Raw genomic sequence first — 18,387 nt, 5'->3', positions numbered from 1 at the left:
GCTTTTATTTTGCTTTTTACTCTTCTTTTCATTCATATATATAACTTTTTTGGCGCGATAAATTGGACTTTTTTTACACTACATATCTTAATAAATTAATCATCAAAACAAACATGCAAATATTATAGAATACTAATGTACAAATTATAAATTAACAACTTAACCCAAATCATAATCATCATTCAAAATTTCCCAAATCCAATCCTTTTAATCTATTTCTTTTCTTCATTGTTCTTTCAACTCTACGTACTTTCAAAACCCTAGTATCCTGGGATTTAGCTTGTGTAACCTTTGTTGGAACTTTAGTGCTTGAGTTATTCTTACCAAAAGACATAATGGAAGCTTTTGAACTAGTAGCAGCTTTATAAGCAGTTGAGACTGTAACCTCATTACTGTTCTTGAAGGAATCATTACTATTTGATTGAAACGATTTCATAATCTTTGATGGCATTTTGAAAAATTTCTCTGGTGATTGATCACTATCATTTGTTAAATCAACAGTTGATTTTCTTTGTGGTGTTGTTTCTGGGAATTTGATTATGGATCTTTGTTTCAAAGTTGACATATCTTCAGTGAAATCATCATCATCATCAATGAAACCATGTTGATGAGCAGCAATTATTGAATTTCTTTCAACTTCATCTTGTTCTTCATCTCTTAAAAATGATAAAGTCTTTTGAACATAAGCTTCTGTAAGTTTCATTTTTCTTTTCTTTGCAGGTGCTGCGGTTGATGGATCTTGAAAATCTGCCTTTGTAATTTCTGGTTTATCATTAAATGGATCATCTTCTTTCTCTTCATCGTCTGATCCCTCATTATCATTATCAGTTACATTGCCAAAGACATCATTAGCAGCATTTTGAGAATCTTCTGCAATACTTTCAAAGAAAGCTTTTGATTTAGCATCTTTGGATAATTTAGCAAGGTTACCATCTTCCAAAATCTTAGCTCTCATTCTTTCATTTCTTATTCTGTTGTAGTTTTGCAAAACTTGATCTTCTTCATCAGAGAATTCTAACTCAACACCATTTCTAGCACCTCTTTTTCTAAATCCACCGTTATTAACATCATTCAAGATCTTGTGAAGCATTTTTTCATCATTTTGCAAGTTTTCATTAGCAATTAATTGAGCAATTTGAGATTCATTAAGTTTCAATTTTGAATAATCATCCAACATCTTTTCATCTTCAGAATTTTCTTCATCCGATCTTTCACCATCAATACCACCAATACCTTGCCATTCATCTTCAGATTCTTCAGCTTCATTCTCCATGATCTTGTCAAGACCTTTTCTTTTCATTTCTTGTTTTTTACGTTTAGCTTCCAAATCACGTTGACGAATCTTCTTTCTCATTAGTTCAACTTGTCTTCTTCTTTCCATCATTTGTTCTTCAGTTTCTTCATCATCCTCATCATCTTCATCAGAATGATTGACTAGTTTCTTTTGTGGCTTTTTGAACAATCTTCTTTTAGCTGGCTTGACTTCATCTTCATCTTCATCTTCATCAGCATCATTATCTTCTTGTGCAGGGTCTTTAGCTGTAGCTTCACATGAATCACGAGGAATGGAATCAGCTAGTGTTGCAATGGAGTCCTTTTGTGTAGAAAATGCTTGTGTTGGAGGTTCAATTTCCGAAAACTGAGTAGATGGTTCATCAAAGTTTATTTCTTGCTTTTGAGAGTTAAATGAGTATGTAAATGATTTTTCTTTCAAAGAGCTTTCAACGAATGATTCTTCACCAATAATTTGGTTACCATTGTTCCTCAATTGATCAAATATATTGACAGTCTTTGAACCACCGTTGACTTTTGGCGATTCAGTTTCAAATGCCTGTGTCATTGTAATACCAAGCATATTATTCAGCTTTTGAGTACCACCAAAGTTGAGACCTTCAAGCTTTTGAGAGAAATTACCTCCAAATGATCCCAAATTAATGTTCAATTCACTTTTATCTTGTTCAAGTTTTGATTTTAGTTCATCTCTGGAAGCTTCTGATTCTTCAGCCTCATCATCATCATCACTTACAAGTCCTTTCACTCTAAGTTTTCTATGGATTGGTGCAATTTCCTCCTCTTCATCATCGTCTTCCTCATTGTTTTCCTCTGCATCATCATCTTCATCTTCGTCATCATCTTCTGCACCATCACTGTCAGGAACTGCATCGAAATCATCTTCATCGGAATATTCTTCTTCATCAAATTCTTCACCATTTTCTTCAGCTTTCTTTCTTAGCCTTTCAATTTCTTGTTCCTTCTCACGAGTACGATTAGCAGCAGCAATATATCTATCCAATAATTTATCAACAGCTTCTTGTTCAGTTGCCACTTCCTCAAGAGCAAGCTTGTGCGATTCTTCATTTGCATGTGTTCTTTTCTTCAATTGAAGTCTTGATTTTTCTTTCAATTGACGTATAAGTTGGGCCTGTGAAACAGCCTTTTTCTTTTGAGCTTTCAATTTGCTTAGTGTTTGTTTACTGAACTTGCTTTTCACTTCCAATCTGGTGACTTTTGATGGAACAACTTCTTCATCATCTTCAGAGTCGGAGTCCAATTCAATAACATCACCATTATTAGAAGTATTTTCCTTGTTGAATGGAGTCTTCAGTACAAATTTTTGTTGTTCTTTTTCTTTCATCTTTTTAACCTTATCTTCATTAAAGAAATCTGTAACTTGAAAATCATCTTCCTCATCTGAAGATTCAGACAAAACAACATCATTATTCCCAAATTCTTGCTTGACTTTTTGAGGTGATCCTGAGATTGGTGAAGTTATTGGACTTGATTTCTCCTTTGCAGGGCTTGAAGTTGGATTCAAGGGGTTATTAATACCGAATGCAGCGAATAATGAGTTCTTGTCAAATGTCTTCACCACTTTTTCTTCATGTTGAAGTTGTTCACTCAGATATTCTTTTTGATCTTCCAGCAATTGTTTTTCATAGTCAGCTTTAGATTTTCTATCAGGTTTGATCGTAGAGACTGAGACATCACCATCTTCATTATCATATTCATCGTCATTGACTGGATCCTCCAAGCTTTTGTAGTCTCCGAGTTCCTTCTGATTTTTATCTCTTTCTTGTTGTTCACGTAGTAATCTTTCTGCACGTTTCTTCGCAACTAAAGCTTCAATTTTCTCTAATCTGGACTGTGTTGCATTACTTTCTTCAACTTTTGATTCATTTTCAATTTCTTCTTCAGCATCAGACTCCACAAATAACTTGTTGATTCTTTTGTGCTTGGCCTTTATAGCATCCTCATCGTCATCCTCACCATCATCGTCGTTTTCATCATCATCTTTTTGATGCTCATCTCCAACCTGTTCATTAGCATCTTCATCTTGACTAGTTTCAAATTTTTGAGTCATGTCTTCTTCCAGATTACCAAGCTTGAAAGATGGTGATGGACTGACACTTTGTTCTAATTGTTTGATGGATGATTCTGGAATCACTTGAGTTGGTAGTTCAATTTGGGTCTGGTTTGAAGACTCTTCAATTTTCTGAGTCTGGCTGGGTAGCTCACCCAATTGTGAATTATTGATCTCTTCAGCTTCAGACTCTTGGTTAAAGTTATCTTGTTCGATTTGTTGAGTCATTTCATCTTCACCATTTTCATCTGAAATCTTCTGCGTTGGATCTTCTGCCTCGTCTTCCTTTGGTTCACCATTTAGTCTTCTTTTCACCTTATCAAGCAACGAGCTGGCAGATCCAAATAGACCAGCAACTGATGGAGCACTTGGTACTTTCACTGAATCTTTTGGTGTATTTAAAATGGAGCTATTTGAGACGTCAAAAGCACTTAAAACAGGAGGAACAGATCTATTTGATTCACTATCATCAGCACTTTCTGTATTCTCATCTATCCTTATATCAATATTCTTTTTGAAAGTCCTAGATCTCATAGGACCCACGTCCAAATCATCTAAAAGATCCATTGGGCTTTACAAGAGTACCTCTATTTGATATTGCAAATGTTTTTAGTTGAAAAGTGAAATAGTAAAGACGCGCTTCTAAAATGTTTGTACCTTTACAATTCAAAATTCGCGAAACAAACGCGCTTTTGATTAGATAATCAAGTATTGCACGTGACCAACCATTTTGGTCAGGGCCTGCACACTTTTTTGGAAAGTTCAACATCAAAACAATTGAATTCTTGTACAGATGGCTTCAGTTTGAGCATTAAAACTCATCAACAACCACAGCTCAACTTTTGGCTGAGGGCATCATTTTATTATGCCATCCTATGATCATCCAAGTGTCGCCGCCAGTACACCTGGATCTTTTGGAAGAAGAGGCTTTGGTTTCAGTTCACAGCGGAATTACAAGGTTGCACACCAGAAGATCTCAATAGATGTTGATTTGGAAAACAATGCTATCCATGGGTCCACAGAGCTAATAGTGATACCAACTGAACCCATACTTAAGCAGATCCAACTTGACTGTCGCCAACTTGAAGTTCATGATGTGTTTGTCAATAATAGAAGAGCAGTTTTTAGTTACGATGATCCACTTCACTCTGAATACTCTGACTTCGTCAACCATGATAGTAACCCAATATTCAATGATATAAGTCAGCATCATTTCTATAAAAATAAATTTGAAAAGATGTATTCTGGTGAAAATACAGAAGAATTGACAATTTCCATGCCAGAAAAGTTAAAGTTGTCCCTTCATGATCCAACCACAATCCATTCACTCACACCAAGCTATAAAGACTCCCCAGGCAGTCACAAAATGTCTACTGCCACAGACGCTGTGTATACACCTGTCAATGTCAAGATTGAATACAGCTTGAAGAATCCAAGAACAGGGCTGGCATTTGTTGGTGGTAAAGGTTCACAGATAAGTAAATCCGAATGGCATGCATATACAGTGAATTCAGACTATGGTGTCAGTACATCTTCTTGGGTGCCATGTGTTGACAGTCTTTGGGAAAAATCAACTTGGGAGTTAGAAATAAGTGTTCCAAGAACAATTAAAGACATTGGTGTAACAAGGCTAATAGGATCTGCAAACACAGAACCTGAAGATGATGAAGACGGAGATGAAAGCAATGATATTGTTGTTGTTGGTGGTGATTTTAGCAACCAGAAAGAGAGTGCTCATCCTATAGATATGGCCAAGAAGCTGGTTTCATATTCCATATTTAATCCGACTGCTGCTCAGCATATTGGTTGGTCAGTTGGTCCTTACGTTCAAGTACCTTTGATTAATCTACAAGAGGAGGAGGAACCTGAGCTGATGGAAGAGAAAGATACAACTGCTGTTCCAGCCTCTATTTATTGTCTTCCTTCCCAAAAAGATGATGTTGTCAACACAACAATTTTCCTATACAAAGCTATTGATTTTTATTCAAGAGAATTTGGTTCATTTCCATTTACTAGTTATGCATTGGTTTTTGTTTCAGATATAGATGCAGATGTTTGTGGGTTTGCTGGACTCTCAATCTTGAGTAAAAGATTGGTTTACGCCCCAAATGTTATTGAGCCAATTTATACCAGCACTTATGCTTTGAGCGTTGCTCTTTCTGAACAGTGGTCTGGAATTAATGTCACTCCAAAGACCTTTAATGATTCATGGGTCACCATAGGTATTGCTCATTATATGGCACAACAATTTATAAAAAAGCTTATGGGGTCAAATGAATATAAATACAGAATCAAGAAGCAAGCTGATAAAGTCTGTGATGAGGATATTGGTAAAAGACCTTTGGCAGAACCGTTTTTACAATTTCCTGTTTCAACGCACGACTTCAAATTCATTGAACTAAAAGCTCCTATTGTGTTATTCATTTTAGATAGACGTATGACTAAAACAGACAAGTCATTTGGTCTTTCAAGAGTTATTCCAAAGATTTTTTTACAAGCAATGTCTGGTGACTTAGCTAATGGTTGCGTTGGAACTAATCACTTTCAACATGTTTGTGAAAAAGTTAATCATAATCGTTTGGATTCATTCTTTAGACAATGGGTCTATGGTTCTGGTGTTCCAATTTTTAGAGTCACTCAAAGGTTCAACAAAAAGAGAATGTTTATTGAAATGGGAATAAGGCAAGTTCAACATCAAGAAACAGCAAAAATACACCCATCTCCAGAATCGTTCATTACTGAAGCTAGAAGAGATCAAGAAGGTGCATATGCTCCGTCTTCTCCAACATTATTTACTGGGCCAATGACTATTCGTATTCATGAAGCTGATGGTACGCCATATGAACATATTGTTGATCTAAAAGAAGGGTTTACTAAACTTGACATACAATACAATACAAAATATAAACGTCTCAAAAGGAGTCAAAAGCAACAGAAGAGTGACAAAGAGAGAAATGAAGTTGATGAGGAAGAAACTGTCCTGTTACATTGTCTTGGTGATATTCTGCAATCAGAGCAAGAGATTCAAGATTGGGATTTAACTGAATGGACTAAAGAAGAGGAGGAAAAGATGAATAACGAAGCATTTGAATGGATCAGAGTTGACGCAGATTTCGAATGGATTTGTAAAATCCATATCAATCAACCTGATTATATGTATGCATCACAATTACAACAAGATCGAGATGTTGAAGCTCAATTGGAATCAATCAATTATTTCCAGACTGCTAATCCAAACACATTATATTCAAGTATCTTATTGAGAACCTTGTTGGATTCCCGTTATTACTATGGTGTACGGGTTGAAGCTGCTCTGGGTATTGCTAAGTTCGCCAAGGAGAAATCAAATTGGATAGGTACAAAGCATCTACTTACTGCTTTTAAAAGACTTTTTTGCTTTGAAAACTCAACCATCCCAGTGCCTAATGATTTTTCAGATTTTGCGTCATATTTTTTGAAAAAGGCTATTTCTGAAGCTTTATCAACAATCAGAGATCAAAACAGTGACTGTCCAATAGCTATTAAAAGATTTTTATTAGACATGTTGAAGTTCAATGATAATCTGAATAATCCATATTCAGACTCTTTTTATGTTGGTCATTTGATAACTTGTCTTGTGAATTCAATTTGTGCGAATGCTTTGAATGATAGTGTATCGAAGTTGAATGATGTTGATAAAGACTTTTTAGTCGATGCTATTTCTGAGATTTCAAGACATCAAAAAATGGATGAGTGGATTCCGTCTTATAATTCACTTGTTGGTGTGACGGCATTCAAAGAAAAGCTGAAATTGGCAAGAAGAGGGTTGTTTACTATTGATCCTGATGATTTGTTTGAACATACCAGGTCTAATTATTATGAAGATGTTAGAGTTACTGCGTTTGAAGGTTTGTTCCAATCTGGTGGCTTAAAAAACTCTGAGATATTACGTTATTTCTTCTTGTTGGCCACTTTTGAGAAGTCTCCATATATTAGATACAAACTTATCAGAGCGTTTGCTCATTCATTTGGAACTGTTATAATTGATGGAAGCTCCATTGATTTGGACGAAGAAGAGCTGAATCATGACATTGAAATAGAGAAGAAAACAAGAGAGACTGATACTGGTATGGTGGTCATTGATGAGGGTGCTGAAGATCAATTCAACTCTAGAAAAGATACATTTGCAAAAGCAACTCTTAAAGGTGCTGTTGATCTACTTAGAAGGGATTACAGCAAGTTCGAGCCTTTAAGAAAAGAGCTATGGAATGCTTTAAGAATACCTCTATTGAGCGTTTCTGAAAAGAGAACTTTATTTGATGTTGTTTCTGTGCTAGTTCCTGCTTATGATTTCCTCATATCCAAATTCCAAATTCCTAGACAAAAGAATTTGGTTGCCCAAAATCTTGGTAATGGTAAAATTTTACTAAAGAGAGAGGGTCATTTCAAGATAAACCTTACAAAGAAGTTGGCAATCAATCCGAAGACTCCAGCTCCTACTCACTCAAGAAATAAATCAATCACCAAACCTATAATCAAATTGACCACAAAGAGTCCAGATGTTCCTGCTTCCACCTCAAAGCCATTCAAAGCTGAAATTAGACATTCAGAAACTGGCCCATTACGTTATGTCAAAATTAGTGCAAAAAAGAAGGCTATTGTTGTCTCATCTGATCCACTAAGACGTTCAAAGAAATCTTCAAGTGCCTTGACAAAGGAGAAACCTGTTGAAACGAAAAAAGCATCCAGACCAAAGATCATTATCAAACCAACATCTGCACCAAAACCTCCACCTCCACAAGAATCATTTTCACCGCCAACAAGCAATGAAGGAAAACCTAAGCTTAAGCTGAAGTTTAAATTTTAGCTATTAATGACCGTTACTATTTAAAAAAGTTTTAATGAAATGTATTATAACTACGAGACTTTTGATGTAATATCTATCATTAAAGAATGTTTTAAATATACACATATGCTTGTATATATGAATGCTTAATATATGGGGTACATGAATCAACTGTAAATACCTTGAGTCAACAATTGGAATTGGTCATATAGTCTTGTGTAGATACTTCCAATACTTTTACCAATCAATACATTTTCAACAAATGCGTCACATTCAGTTTCTGATAAATGTAATTGGAATCTTTGTTTTAATTGAACACTTGTTTGAGGACCAGCTTTGAAACAAGGTAACTGACTATCTTTTTGCATTAATTCAACCATAGTAACTAATGAATCTGCATTTTTTCTCAATGCCTTGAAAGATTCTTTAGTTAAATCTTTAAATTTTTGGAATGGAGCACCGTCAAGACCACCTAACAATTCAACGTACTCTAAAGTTAATTTGAAAGGAGCAGCTTCGAAACCAACAGAACCTGGTGAATTTGATAACAAGAAACCAAAATCAATATGAATGATGTGACCTTCATTATCCAGCATGATGTTACCATTATGACGATCTTTGATCTGTAATAAATAACAGATGACTGAATAAGCTGCAAGACTGCTTGCAAAAGCATCTTGGGCCCTTCTATATTTAGCTGATTTCGGATCCCCAAAAGTACGTTCAAAATGTTCAGTTAAAGTACTGATTGTTCCCTTTGGATTTTCACCACCCTCTATAGAAAGTTTTGTTAATGCCTTTTTAATCGAATGGATGGATAACGCATTTGTGATTGTTTCAACAAGACCTGTATTTGCACTTGTGATCAAGATTCTCATACGTTTAACCCAAACAGGAACATTTGTAGTCTTCCAAATAGTTGCCATTGCTTGAATAACTTGAGATGCAAAAGCCTCTTGTCTTAGATCATCACCAGTTTTAGCAATAACTGAACATAGTTCCCAATTGTCCAAATGACCATAGATACTTGTTTTACGGATTCTCTCCCTTTTGGTTTGCCAATCTTCACCTAGATAAGCAGTTGAATTTTTACCAGAAACACCACCTAATTTTAAATCATTTTCTAATTTACGCTCACCAGCAGCACCATGAATAGCTTCTAAATCTTTATAACCGAAATGATCTTGTAATGATTGCATGGAGGAAATGATTCTGGCCTTGATAGCAGTAGATTGATCAACAGGTAATGTATTTGTGGTACTGTCCAATTGTGACAACATAACTGCAGCGATTCTCATTTGTGTAGCCAAATCTGAAGTATCAACATTATCAGAATTCATATTAAAATTGTTATAATTTGCACTGAAGTTCAAATCTGTATTACGTTCTTCTTCATTATCAATAATTGGAACATTTGTTGCAGATGCAATCAACATTTCGTTTTGGAAATTATCAGTTTCATTTCTGTTTGAAATATGAACTACTGATAAATCACCCAGATCTGTTTCTTTTGGTCTTTCATCAAAATAACTAGTTGGTGGAGGAGATACTTGAGTTGATGAAGTTTGTATACCTAGGTCAAAAATATATGAATTGTTTGGTTTTTCATGCAATAATTTATTATTTTCACCAGTTGATGGATCAAAATCCAATTCATCACTTAAATATTCAATCAATAACAAGAACGGCACTCTTTCAGCAGAGTTCAAAACAGCAGCTTCATTAGCAGCAATATGAACAATCTTGTGTAATTTACCGCGTCTATTTGGTGGTAGTAAAGTTGGGATATCAACTTCTGCAGGTAAATCTCTATTTAATAATGATAATTCAGCACGCAATGAAGATAAACGAGCTTCTTGTGGGACTTGACTTAATCTAACTGAAATTGATTGTAATGCAATGGCAAATTGAGTTTCACATCTAAAATAATTTGATTTCAACAGTTTTATCTTTGCTGGGGTAGTCATTAATGCTGGCGAAATATTTCTCATATTGGCACCATGATGAGATGTTCTTGATGATTGACGACCACGTTTTGAGATTCTATCAGGAGATGAAGTGATTGAACCTTGAGGGGATGAAGGACCAGTATTTGCACGTTGTAATTCAGGCATTGACATTGAATTATGTTCATTATCAAAATTATGACCAAATGTTGGGGAAGATGCAGTGGATAAGTCATTACCTTGTTCATAAAATGCAGAATTAGCTCTCAATAAATCTTTTGTTAACTTATGTCTTTTATCTTGAGCAACAACGTTTTCTGTATAGGAATCTATTAGTGCAAAGTCATAGTTTAGTTCTTCTTTCCTTTGTTCTGTTGGTGATTTTTTTCTATAACTTTCATCAGTTGAAGATTTACGAATAGTATCATAAGTAACACCACCAGCTTGAGATGAAGATCTTGAATTTGCAGAGTTTGTGAGGGTATTTTTCAATGTCAAGTTGTCAGTTAATTTTGATTTGAAATTTTTAACTAATTCAAAAACAAATGATTTTTGCTTTTTACCTTGAGATTTAGCAACAGGACCGATAAATTCACTTAATTGAGGTAATCCAATACTAGCAGCAATAGCAGAAGTTAACACAACACTTGGTGCAATGTTTTCTCTGAATTTCTTGGAAGGTGGAGACCCAATGTTGAAAAGGATATATTGTAGATTGTTTAACACTCTTCTTGCACTTTGAAAGCTATGTGAATTTGGATTATCAGCTAAATCAGTCAAATGAGCTTGTAAATACCAAAATGTTAGCAATGTGAAATGAGGATGTTGTGTACTTAATTCCAACATTAAATCTTCTAAAGCCATGGATTCAGTTTCCACTGTAACCAATATTTGACATAATTGAGGAATGAAGAATTGTAAATCTTCAATCTTGTAACTTCTCAATTTTTGACAAAGATGATGATGGATCCCAATGTTTGAAGCATATCTTGTTAGGTAGGCAATGCACATGAAGAGACTAAAGTGTTGAGATTCAATGAATCTCAATAAAAGGGCGTTACCACTTTGATCCATAGTGGATGTTTGTTTATTATTTTGTTATGTTTCTATTTTTCCTCTTTTGCTTTTGTTATGAAACGAACTGCTCAATAAAGTTGCACCATCTATTGTTTAATTTGTTTGAGTTTCTTAGATTTCTATGATTGATCTTGCTTAATGAATTTGGATGAAATGTGAAATTGTACGGGATCAAAAGCTTTCATGTTATTGTTTTCATTTTGAAAACCAGTTGTTCACTTTTTTTTTCGGTGAATTTTTGCGCGAAATTCGGCAGTAAAAAGCCTGTACCTAACCGCGACAGTATTACTAAAAATAGACACTTCAAAGTGTCAATTGGCAGAATAATTTACGCAAAATTATAAAGAACGATAAAATCATTGTATAAATGCTATTAAAATTACTCTATTCATCTGAATGTTTAGACTTCTTCTTTTTCTTCTTTTTCTTTTCACCATCTTCATCATCATTATCTTCACTTGATCTTTTCTTTGATTTTTTAGACTTTTTCTCTTTCAAAAGTGGATTCTCATAAGTATCTTCTTCAGGTGCCACATAATCTTTAGCTCTTTCCTCTTCTCTTGTGATTTTATGTTCTTCTTGCATTTCCTTTTTGGCATCCAATTCCTTAACTCTTTTCTCTTTTTTACTAAGGAAATATTCACCACTTTCAATTTGTAAATCAATCTTTCTAGGTAATTGAGCAGGTGGGAATGGAGTGTAAACTTTCTTTTCCTTCTTCTTTTCCATATCGTCACGAACTTGTTTAGGTTTCTTTCTAGCGACATTTCTCTTTTTGAATTGTGGCAAAAATCTACTCCAATCCTCATTAGCTAATTCAGGATTTTTCCGTAATTCTCTTTTAATCATCAATTCTTTAATATGATAAATTGGATGAATGTTCTTCATACAATCCTCCACAACTCTTCTAACTTCTTTTAAACCTTTGAAAGGACCCATTGCACTCACAGTATGACCTTGAACTAATATATAACATTCAGTCAATAATTCTAAAGCTTTTAAAGTTTGACCACTTGGACCAACTAATCTTTGTCTTCTTTTCTTAAATCTATCTTTATTAGTCACGAAATTACCAATTTTGATAACATCACATGCAATATCATCTCTAAGGATGTTAACAGCTTGAGGAAATGGAACTGAACGAGCCAATAATTTGATTAAATCTCTAGCTTTTAAAATGATTGCAGGATCAAAAGTTTTTCTTGTAGTTTTCACAGTCATTGAACCTTCCACCAAATCTAGCGTACATGCTATATGATGTTTATCTAAAGCTTTTGTAACATCTGGCCAAATTTGCTTCAAATAAATTTCACGATATTTTGGAAATAATGTCATAAATGAAGACTCTTCTGCAAATGGTAAACCTGAAATGTTATCTTCAGGTTTAAATTCATCGATTTTCCATTTATCAATGTCTGGGGTGTCCCAAGGTTTGTCTCTATTATGTGTTGAAGGCATTTTCTATGTGGTTTGAATGTAAATTTACAATGCTCTCTAGTTATTTGAACTTGTGCTTAGATTTTTTTTGTAGATGAGCTAGAAAAAAATTTCTGATGGCGCCGGTGACCAAAACCATTTCCCAAAACAGAAGCTGCCGAATTCAGACCAAATTTTAAAAAATTTATGTCAAAAAAAAAAAAGGTTTCTCTAAATCAAATCAACATTATAATCGAACTGATAATACTACCAAGAACTCATCGAACCCTTAATCAAAATGGCTAAACCAAGTAAAGGAATCAAAAAGAAATCATCCAAAACCTCATCCAAAATACTAAAGAAGAACTCAAAATCTACATCTTCAAAAGTTGATAAACTGGATTCTAAAATTGATGTATCTGAAATCACTTTACTACAATTAAACCAATCAAATGACGAAAAGAAAAAGTCAATCTTGGATCATAAAAGCTTAAAGAAGGACCACGATAAAGATGTCGAGACTAAAGAGAATGAGAAAAAGAATGAAGGAGATTTGATGAAACAGTTGGAACTTATTGGATTCAAAGCATAAAAACAGCTTGATAATACAAATACATTTTCACTTATCACTGATGTCATTCTGAAACACACCCTCACCAATCAGATACAGGGGAATTGTGCCAGAATGATCATTAATAAAGGGGCTGACTGATACAGTTTTATTTGATTAGAATCTGATTTGTGCTCATCAACTTTTGGCTGTGGTTTGAAGCCCCGAGTATACCTCTGTGTCCCCTACCGCATATTTTAATTCCACGGGAACTAAACAGAGGCCATTGTGTATAAGCATGTTGAAATTGGTGTCAAAACACTTATCTAGTTGCATACAATCTCCTGTAGCATAAACACAATCAAAATCCTCTACACAAACACCTGTTAGTTACACAATCCTCTAAACATGTTTATTCTGCTGATTGCCTCGATGGTTCCGTGAAAATTTTTTCAATCACATGCCAGAAAATCCTGGCTCCAGCCCAATCAGAATCGAGTATTCCTCGAGCAAAGCACAATTATCGTTACAGCTACGCTACAACTCTCGTTTTCTATCACAAACTGTTCAAAACAATTTGAAAGGTCTTTAATCCTTCTGTCAATCTTCATCGTCTTTCAAGCTGATTTAAATCCTCGTGATTAATTGTTTCTCAAGAGTATACTCAACGGGCTTATCTTTTTTACTCAAAGCAGAAATATCTTCAAGCTTATCTATCATCACATCTCCACCAAAACTACAACAAAGAATAACTATCAAATCACAAAAGCAAGGTACTGCCAAATCAGAGCCGTTAATTTACTGCTGCTGCTTACAACAAAATTTTTTTGCTTGATTCGTCGTTCGACAAACTACACAACTCATATACATATAAATACAACCATTAATGTCCCAAAGTTTAAAAAACCGTTTGATATCAACTTTGAAACAAAATACTTCTTCAAACTCAATATCCAAGATGTCAGATAGTGAGAAACTCAAATCTGTCAATATAGATGCTGATTCAGCTTCAGTGCAAACAGGCTCACAAATGAATGTTGATGACTTGAAACTTGCTGAACATGGTTATAAACCTGAATTACGTCGTAACTTTTCCATCTGGTCCTTATTGGGTGTTGGATTTGGTTTGACAAACTCGTGGTTTGGAATTTCAGCTTCATTAGTTGCTGGTATTTCATCTGGTGGTCCATTGTTGATCGTATATGGTATCATTGTTGTTGCTTGCATGTCATCATGTATTGGTATTTCGTTAAGTGAATTGACTTCAGCTTTTCCTGAAAACTCAGGTGGTCAATACTATTGGACTTTCCAACTAGCTCCAAAGCAATACAAGAGATTCTGGGCTTACATGTGCGGTTCCTATGCTTGGTTTGGTGCAATTTTCACTTCTGCGTCAACTACTTTATCTGTCGCTTCTGCTATTGTTGGAATGTACGTTTTGGGAACTGGTGATCCAAATAGAGAGGTCCAAAGATGGGAAGTGTTTGTTTGTTTTGAAATTATGAATGCGTTCTTGATTATTTTCAACGTTTGGGATAAGCCATTACCTTATATTTCATCTGTTGCTTTATGGACTTCAATTTCTTCATTTGTTGTCATTACCATCACCGTTTTGATTTGTTCAAGAGGTCATTACCAAACAGCTTCGTTCGTCTTCGTGGAGTTCAACAATGCTACAGGCTGGTCTTCTAAAGCAATTGCTTTTATCATTGGTCTTCAAGTGAGTATTTTTTTTTTTGATTTTTTTTGACTTTCCAACATGGAATATACTTAAGGAAGAGCATACTAACATTCAAAACCGTCTCCAAATTGGGCCTTCTCATGTTTAGATGCGAGTTGTCACATGACTGAAGAGATCGCTAGTCCAGAGAGAGAGATTCCAAAAGCTATTATGTCAACTGTTGCCATCGGTTTTGTAAGTATTTTTTTTCACAAAATTACCAAAAATGAAGTTACTAACACCAAATTTAAAGGCAACAAGTCTGATCTATTCTATATCCATGTTTTTCTCTATCACAGATTTGAGCGCTATCTTAGCCTCAAATACTGGTGTTCCAATCTTGGATATCTTTGATCAAGCTTTGAAGAATAGACATGGTGCCTTATTTTTAGAATCTTTGGTTATTTTAACAGGTTTTGGTTGTACAATTGCTGCTCAAACATGGCAAGCTCGTTTGTGTTGGTCTTTCTCCCGTGATCAAGGTTTACCAGGCTCAAGATATTGGTCTAGAGTCAATTCCAAGACAAACCTACCCATTAATGCTAACTTGATATCAGTAGCGTGTAGTGCGTTGATTGGATGCATTTATATGGGGTCAACAACTGCCTACAATGCCATGGTGACAGGTTGTATCACATTTTTGTTGCTTTCATATGCCATTCCAATTTGCTGCTTGTTGTATAAAGGAAGATCAAATATTAAACATGGTCCATTTTGGTTAGGTAAATTTGGTTTTGCTGCTAATATTCTTACTCTTTGTTGGACTGTTTTTGCAATTGTTTTTTTCTGTTTCCCATATACCATTCCAGTGACAAAAGGTGATATGAATTATGCTTCTGTTGTTCTTGTTGGGTTTACTATTTATGCTATTATCTACTGGTTTGCTAGGGGTAATAAGGTGTTTGCAAAGAATCATGATATTGAAAAAGAAGTTGAACAAGATCTTTTGAAATAGAGTGGTCTGTCATTGAGTTTCATCTACAGTTGTGTTTTTCATATGTAATCATTTAGTTATATACTACATTCATTAGAGTTAATTTATAGATCGTACTATTTATTTGTTCCCTTGTAGACATAATTCAGGTATAACACCTCTACCTTCATTTATATAATTATTTATATCTTGGTACAACACTTCACCATTTTGATTACACTTCTCTGCAAGACACCAACCATCAGTATGTCTAGCCAAGATTCTAATATACTCACCAACTTTAATACTCAATTCATCAGCCAAATTTCTTTCATAACTCTTGATAACCATATAGACTTTATCATTCTTGTATTTAGCAAAATCAACTTTTGGTGTAGTTGGAATCATTCTCTCCATAACAATTTGTTCTAACCCTGCAAGACTCTTGATTGATGATTCAGTAGAGCTTTGGGGAACTTTAGGCAATGGTTTAGATTTCTTCTTGTTCTTCAATTTGGATGGATGTTGTAATATAATTTCACGTCTTGTTGTATCAGCTCTAACAACCTGTTGCTTAATACTACCATTTGGGCTTGATTCAATAGAATGGAAAGAATGATCATGTCCACCATATGATTTTTCTGGGAAACTTGGTAAAATTGGAGATTTTTCATTAAATTCATCATTTGATTGTTTTTTCAAATTAAATTCACGTAATACTGGTGTCTTTGGTGAAAAGATCCCCGTGCTTAAGCTTGCTCTGCTTGACATTGCACTTTTACTCATATTGTTGAACCATTTATGAATAGGTGTTGCCCATTTAGTACTGTTATCATAACCCTGTGGGATTTCTTTTATAGAGGGAACTTTTGAATTATGAGTTGTTGGAACAATAGTGGATGATTGATTATCAAAATTTGATCTATAGAATTGATCACCTGGTTGAGTTTTCAATTGATAAACAGTTTTCAAATTATAAGGTGATGTGGATTCATTCAATGGACTTATTCTATAATTGTACTTATCATCATAAAATCTTTGTAATTTAGCATCTTGACTATGAGCATAATTTTTCCTATACCTTAAATAAAAATAAAAGGCAACAATTATCAATACACTAGCTATTATAGCAACTGGAATACCTATAGCCATACCAATCTTGGGATTTGAACCATTTGAGGCACTTGTACCTTGTGTTAAAAGATTATTACCAAAATTTATATGAGATGAGCTTGGTTTTGATGAAGATGCAGATGAAGTTGTTGTTGATGATGAAGTGATTGTTGAAACTGTTGTCCCTGGATTAGCTGCCTTACCAGCAAATGTTATGCCATTGTCACCGTTTACAGGGATTGATGTTTGGATACTCAAGTCTAATACACCTTTAACAATTGCAGTTTGAGTTGATGTTAATGTTGAAGTGATTGTTGTGGAAAGTTCTGTTATTATTGTAGTTGTCATGGTTTATTGGAGTTCAATTAGAACCTTAAGAAGACCAAGTCAAAAAGAGAACATGAAATGAATATATATCATGATGACTTTATTAACTCACTTGATTCTTGATCTGCATTTGTATCTTAAGGTTTCATAAATGTTATACAACTTCAACATTTCAATTTTCAATCTTCATCAATGTTTCATAATTTGGTTACCGCACGCAAGCTCCATAGAATTTCCAAATTTGGGTCTAAATCATGATACATGGAACTCTGGAAAGCCTGAAAATGAGTTTGAATTGAATGGGGATGCTTCTAGTATTGAATAGGGGGCTTGCTCGTTAAAATAATAGGAAATGAGCAACTTATCGGGGGCTGGATCTCGACTAAACCTGATTCACAGCAGGTTTTGTTTGGAGAGAAATGAATCAAGCAAAAGGAGATACAGAGCACTTTGAAACACTCCAATTTTGGAAGATAATAAAAATGGTAAGATATCATCATAGAATATACACTTTTGAAGTTAGTATGATATATCAATTCTTAATAATTTCAAAGTTTATGACTATGTGTCCCTTAACAATTTAAGATCTGCAGAGAGTTCAACGACTTTTTATTTTTCAAGTTCTGGTTGTATAGTGTAGTGGTTATCACCTTCGGTTTTGATCCGGATAACCCCGGTTCGAATCCGGGTACGACCTTTTTTTGCAAATCTCAAATGGGATGGTTTGACCAAAGAACAAGTGGTTAATGCTGCCAAATATAAACTCAAAGTGATTCATCAGAAATATGGTTTTAAAGACTACAAACGATTATGAAAATCAACTGCTAGAACAACTTGAGATGAAGTTGAAGTTGGATAAAGATCTAGAATAGAGAGATGGTGGGGATTAGGTACAATACCCCTACGGTATTACAAAGATTTATTGAAACTCCCGTTTTGAAACTTTTGGATTGTTTATTTTGACTTTTGACTTTATTAAGAAGGTTGCTCTATAAGGAAAGAAAGAAGGATAGAGCTATAAAATTGAGCTATTGATTAATATTGGAAATTTATTTGGAACAGTGTCATATTGGAATTATTATATTGAAAGTTGAAGTGTAAAAGTGTATAAGATTTTAGAATAAAGTAACTTTACCATT

General features: G+C 34.4%; 6 protein-coding genes and 1 non-coding gene across 7 annotated transcripts; 3 read left to right on the top strand and 4 right to left on the bottom strand.

Annotated features, from left to right (window-relative positions):
- Positions 1-178: 178 nt before the first annotated feature.
- Positions 179-3,928, bottom strand: MRC1 (chromatin-modulating protein MRC1; the record flags this gene model as incomplete). The annotated part of the gene is made up of 1 exon (XM_019184659.1): positions 179-3,928. One exon carries the CDS (start codon positions 3,926-3,928, stop codon positions 179-181), a length of 3,750 nt encoding a protein of 1,249 aa, XP_019040673.1.
- Positions 3,929-4,307: 379 nt separating this feature from the next.
- On the top strand, positions 4,308-7,718 carry TAF2 (transcription initiation factor TFIID subunit TAF2; the record flags this gene model as incomplete). The annotated part of the gene is made up of 1 exon (XM_019181045.1): positions 4,308-7,718. A coding segment is annotated over one exon (3,411 nt), but the record flags the coding sequence as incomplete, so codon positions are not given.
- Positions 7,719-8,353: 635 nt separating this feature from the next.
- Positions 8,354-11,206, bottom strand: PIK1 (1-phosphatidylinositol 4-kinase; the record flags this gene model as incomplete). The annotated part of the gene is made up of 1 exon (XM_019184658.1): positions 8,354-11,206. The coding sequence occupies one exon, from the start codon at positions 11,204-11,206 to the stop codon at positions 8,354-8,356; it is 2,853 nt and encodes a 950-aa protein (XP_019040671.1).
- A 387-nt stretch (positions 11,207-11,593) lies between these two features.
- On the bottom strand, positions 11,594-12,667 carry KRR1 (ribosome biosynthesis protein KRR1; the record flags this gene model as incomplete). Its single annotated transcript, XM_019181438.1, has 1 exon — positions 11,594-12,667. One exon carries the CDS (start codon positions 12,665-12,667, stop codon positions 11,594-11,596), a length of 1,074 nt encoding a protein of 357 aa, XP_019040670.1.
- A 256-nt stretch (positions 12,668-12,923) lies between these two features.
- Positions 12,924-15,946, top strand: WICANDRAFT_68045 (uncharacterized protein; the record flags this gene model as incomplete). The annotated part of the gene is made up of 4 exons (XM_019184109.1): positions 12,924-13,189; positions 14,073-14,895; positions 14,977-15,090; positions 15,149-15,946. The coding sequence occupies 4 exons, from the start codon at positions 12,924-12,926 to the stop codon at positions 15,848-15,850; spliced, it is 1,905 nt and encodes a 634-aa protein (XP_019040669.1). The 3' UTR covers positions 15,851-15,946.
- A 3-nt stretch (positions 15,947-15,949) lies between these two features.
- On the bottom strand, positions 15,950-17,269 carry FUS1 (Fus1p; the record flags this gene model as incomplete). Its single annotated transcript, XM_019184657.1, has 1 exon — positions 15,950-17,269. One exon carries the CDS (start codon positions 17,267-17,269, stop codon positions 15,950-15,952), a length of 1,320 nt encoding a protein of 439 aa, XP_019040668.1.
- Positions 17,270-17,873: 604 nt separating this feature from the next.
- Positions 17,874-17,945, top strand: WICANDRAFT_t37. Its single transcript has one exon. It is a non-coding gene; the product is annotated as a tRNA-Gln (tRNA).
- The last annotated feature ends 442 nt before the right edge of the window (positions 17,946-18,387 follow it).

The sequence above is a fragment of the Wickerhamomyces anomalus genome (assembly GCF_001661255.1).
Source record: "Wickerhamomyces anomalus NRRL Y-366-8 unplaced genomic scaffold WICANscaffold_2, whole genome shotgun sequence".
Lineage (NCBI taxonomy): Eukaryota > Fungi > Ascomycota > Saccharomycetes > Phaffomycetales > Wickerhamomycetaceae > Hansenula > Hansenula anomala.
This window is presented reverse-complemented; position numbering and strand designations above follow the sequence as displayed.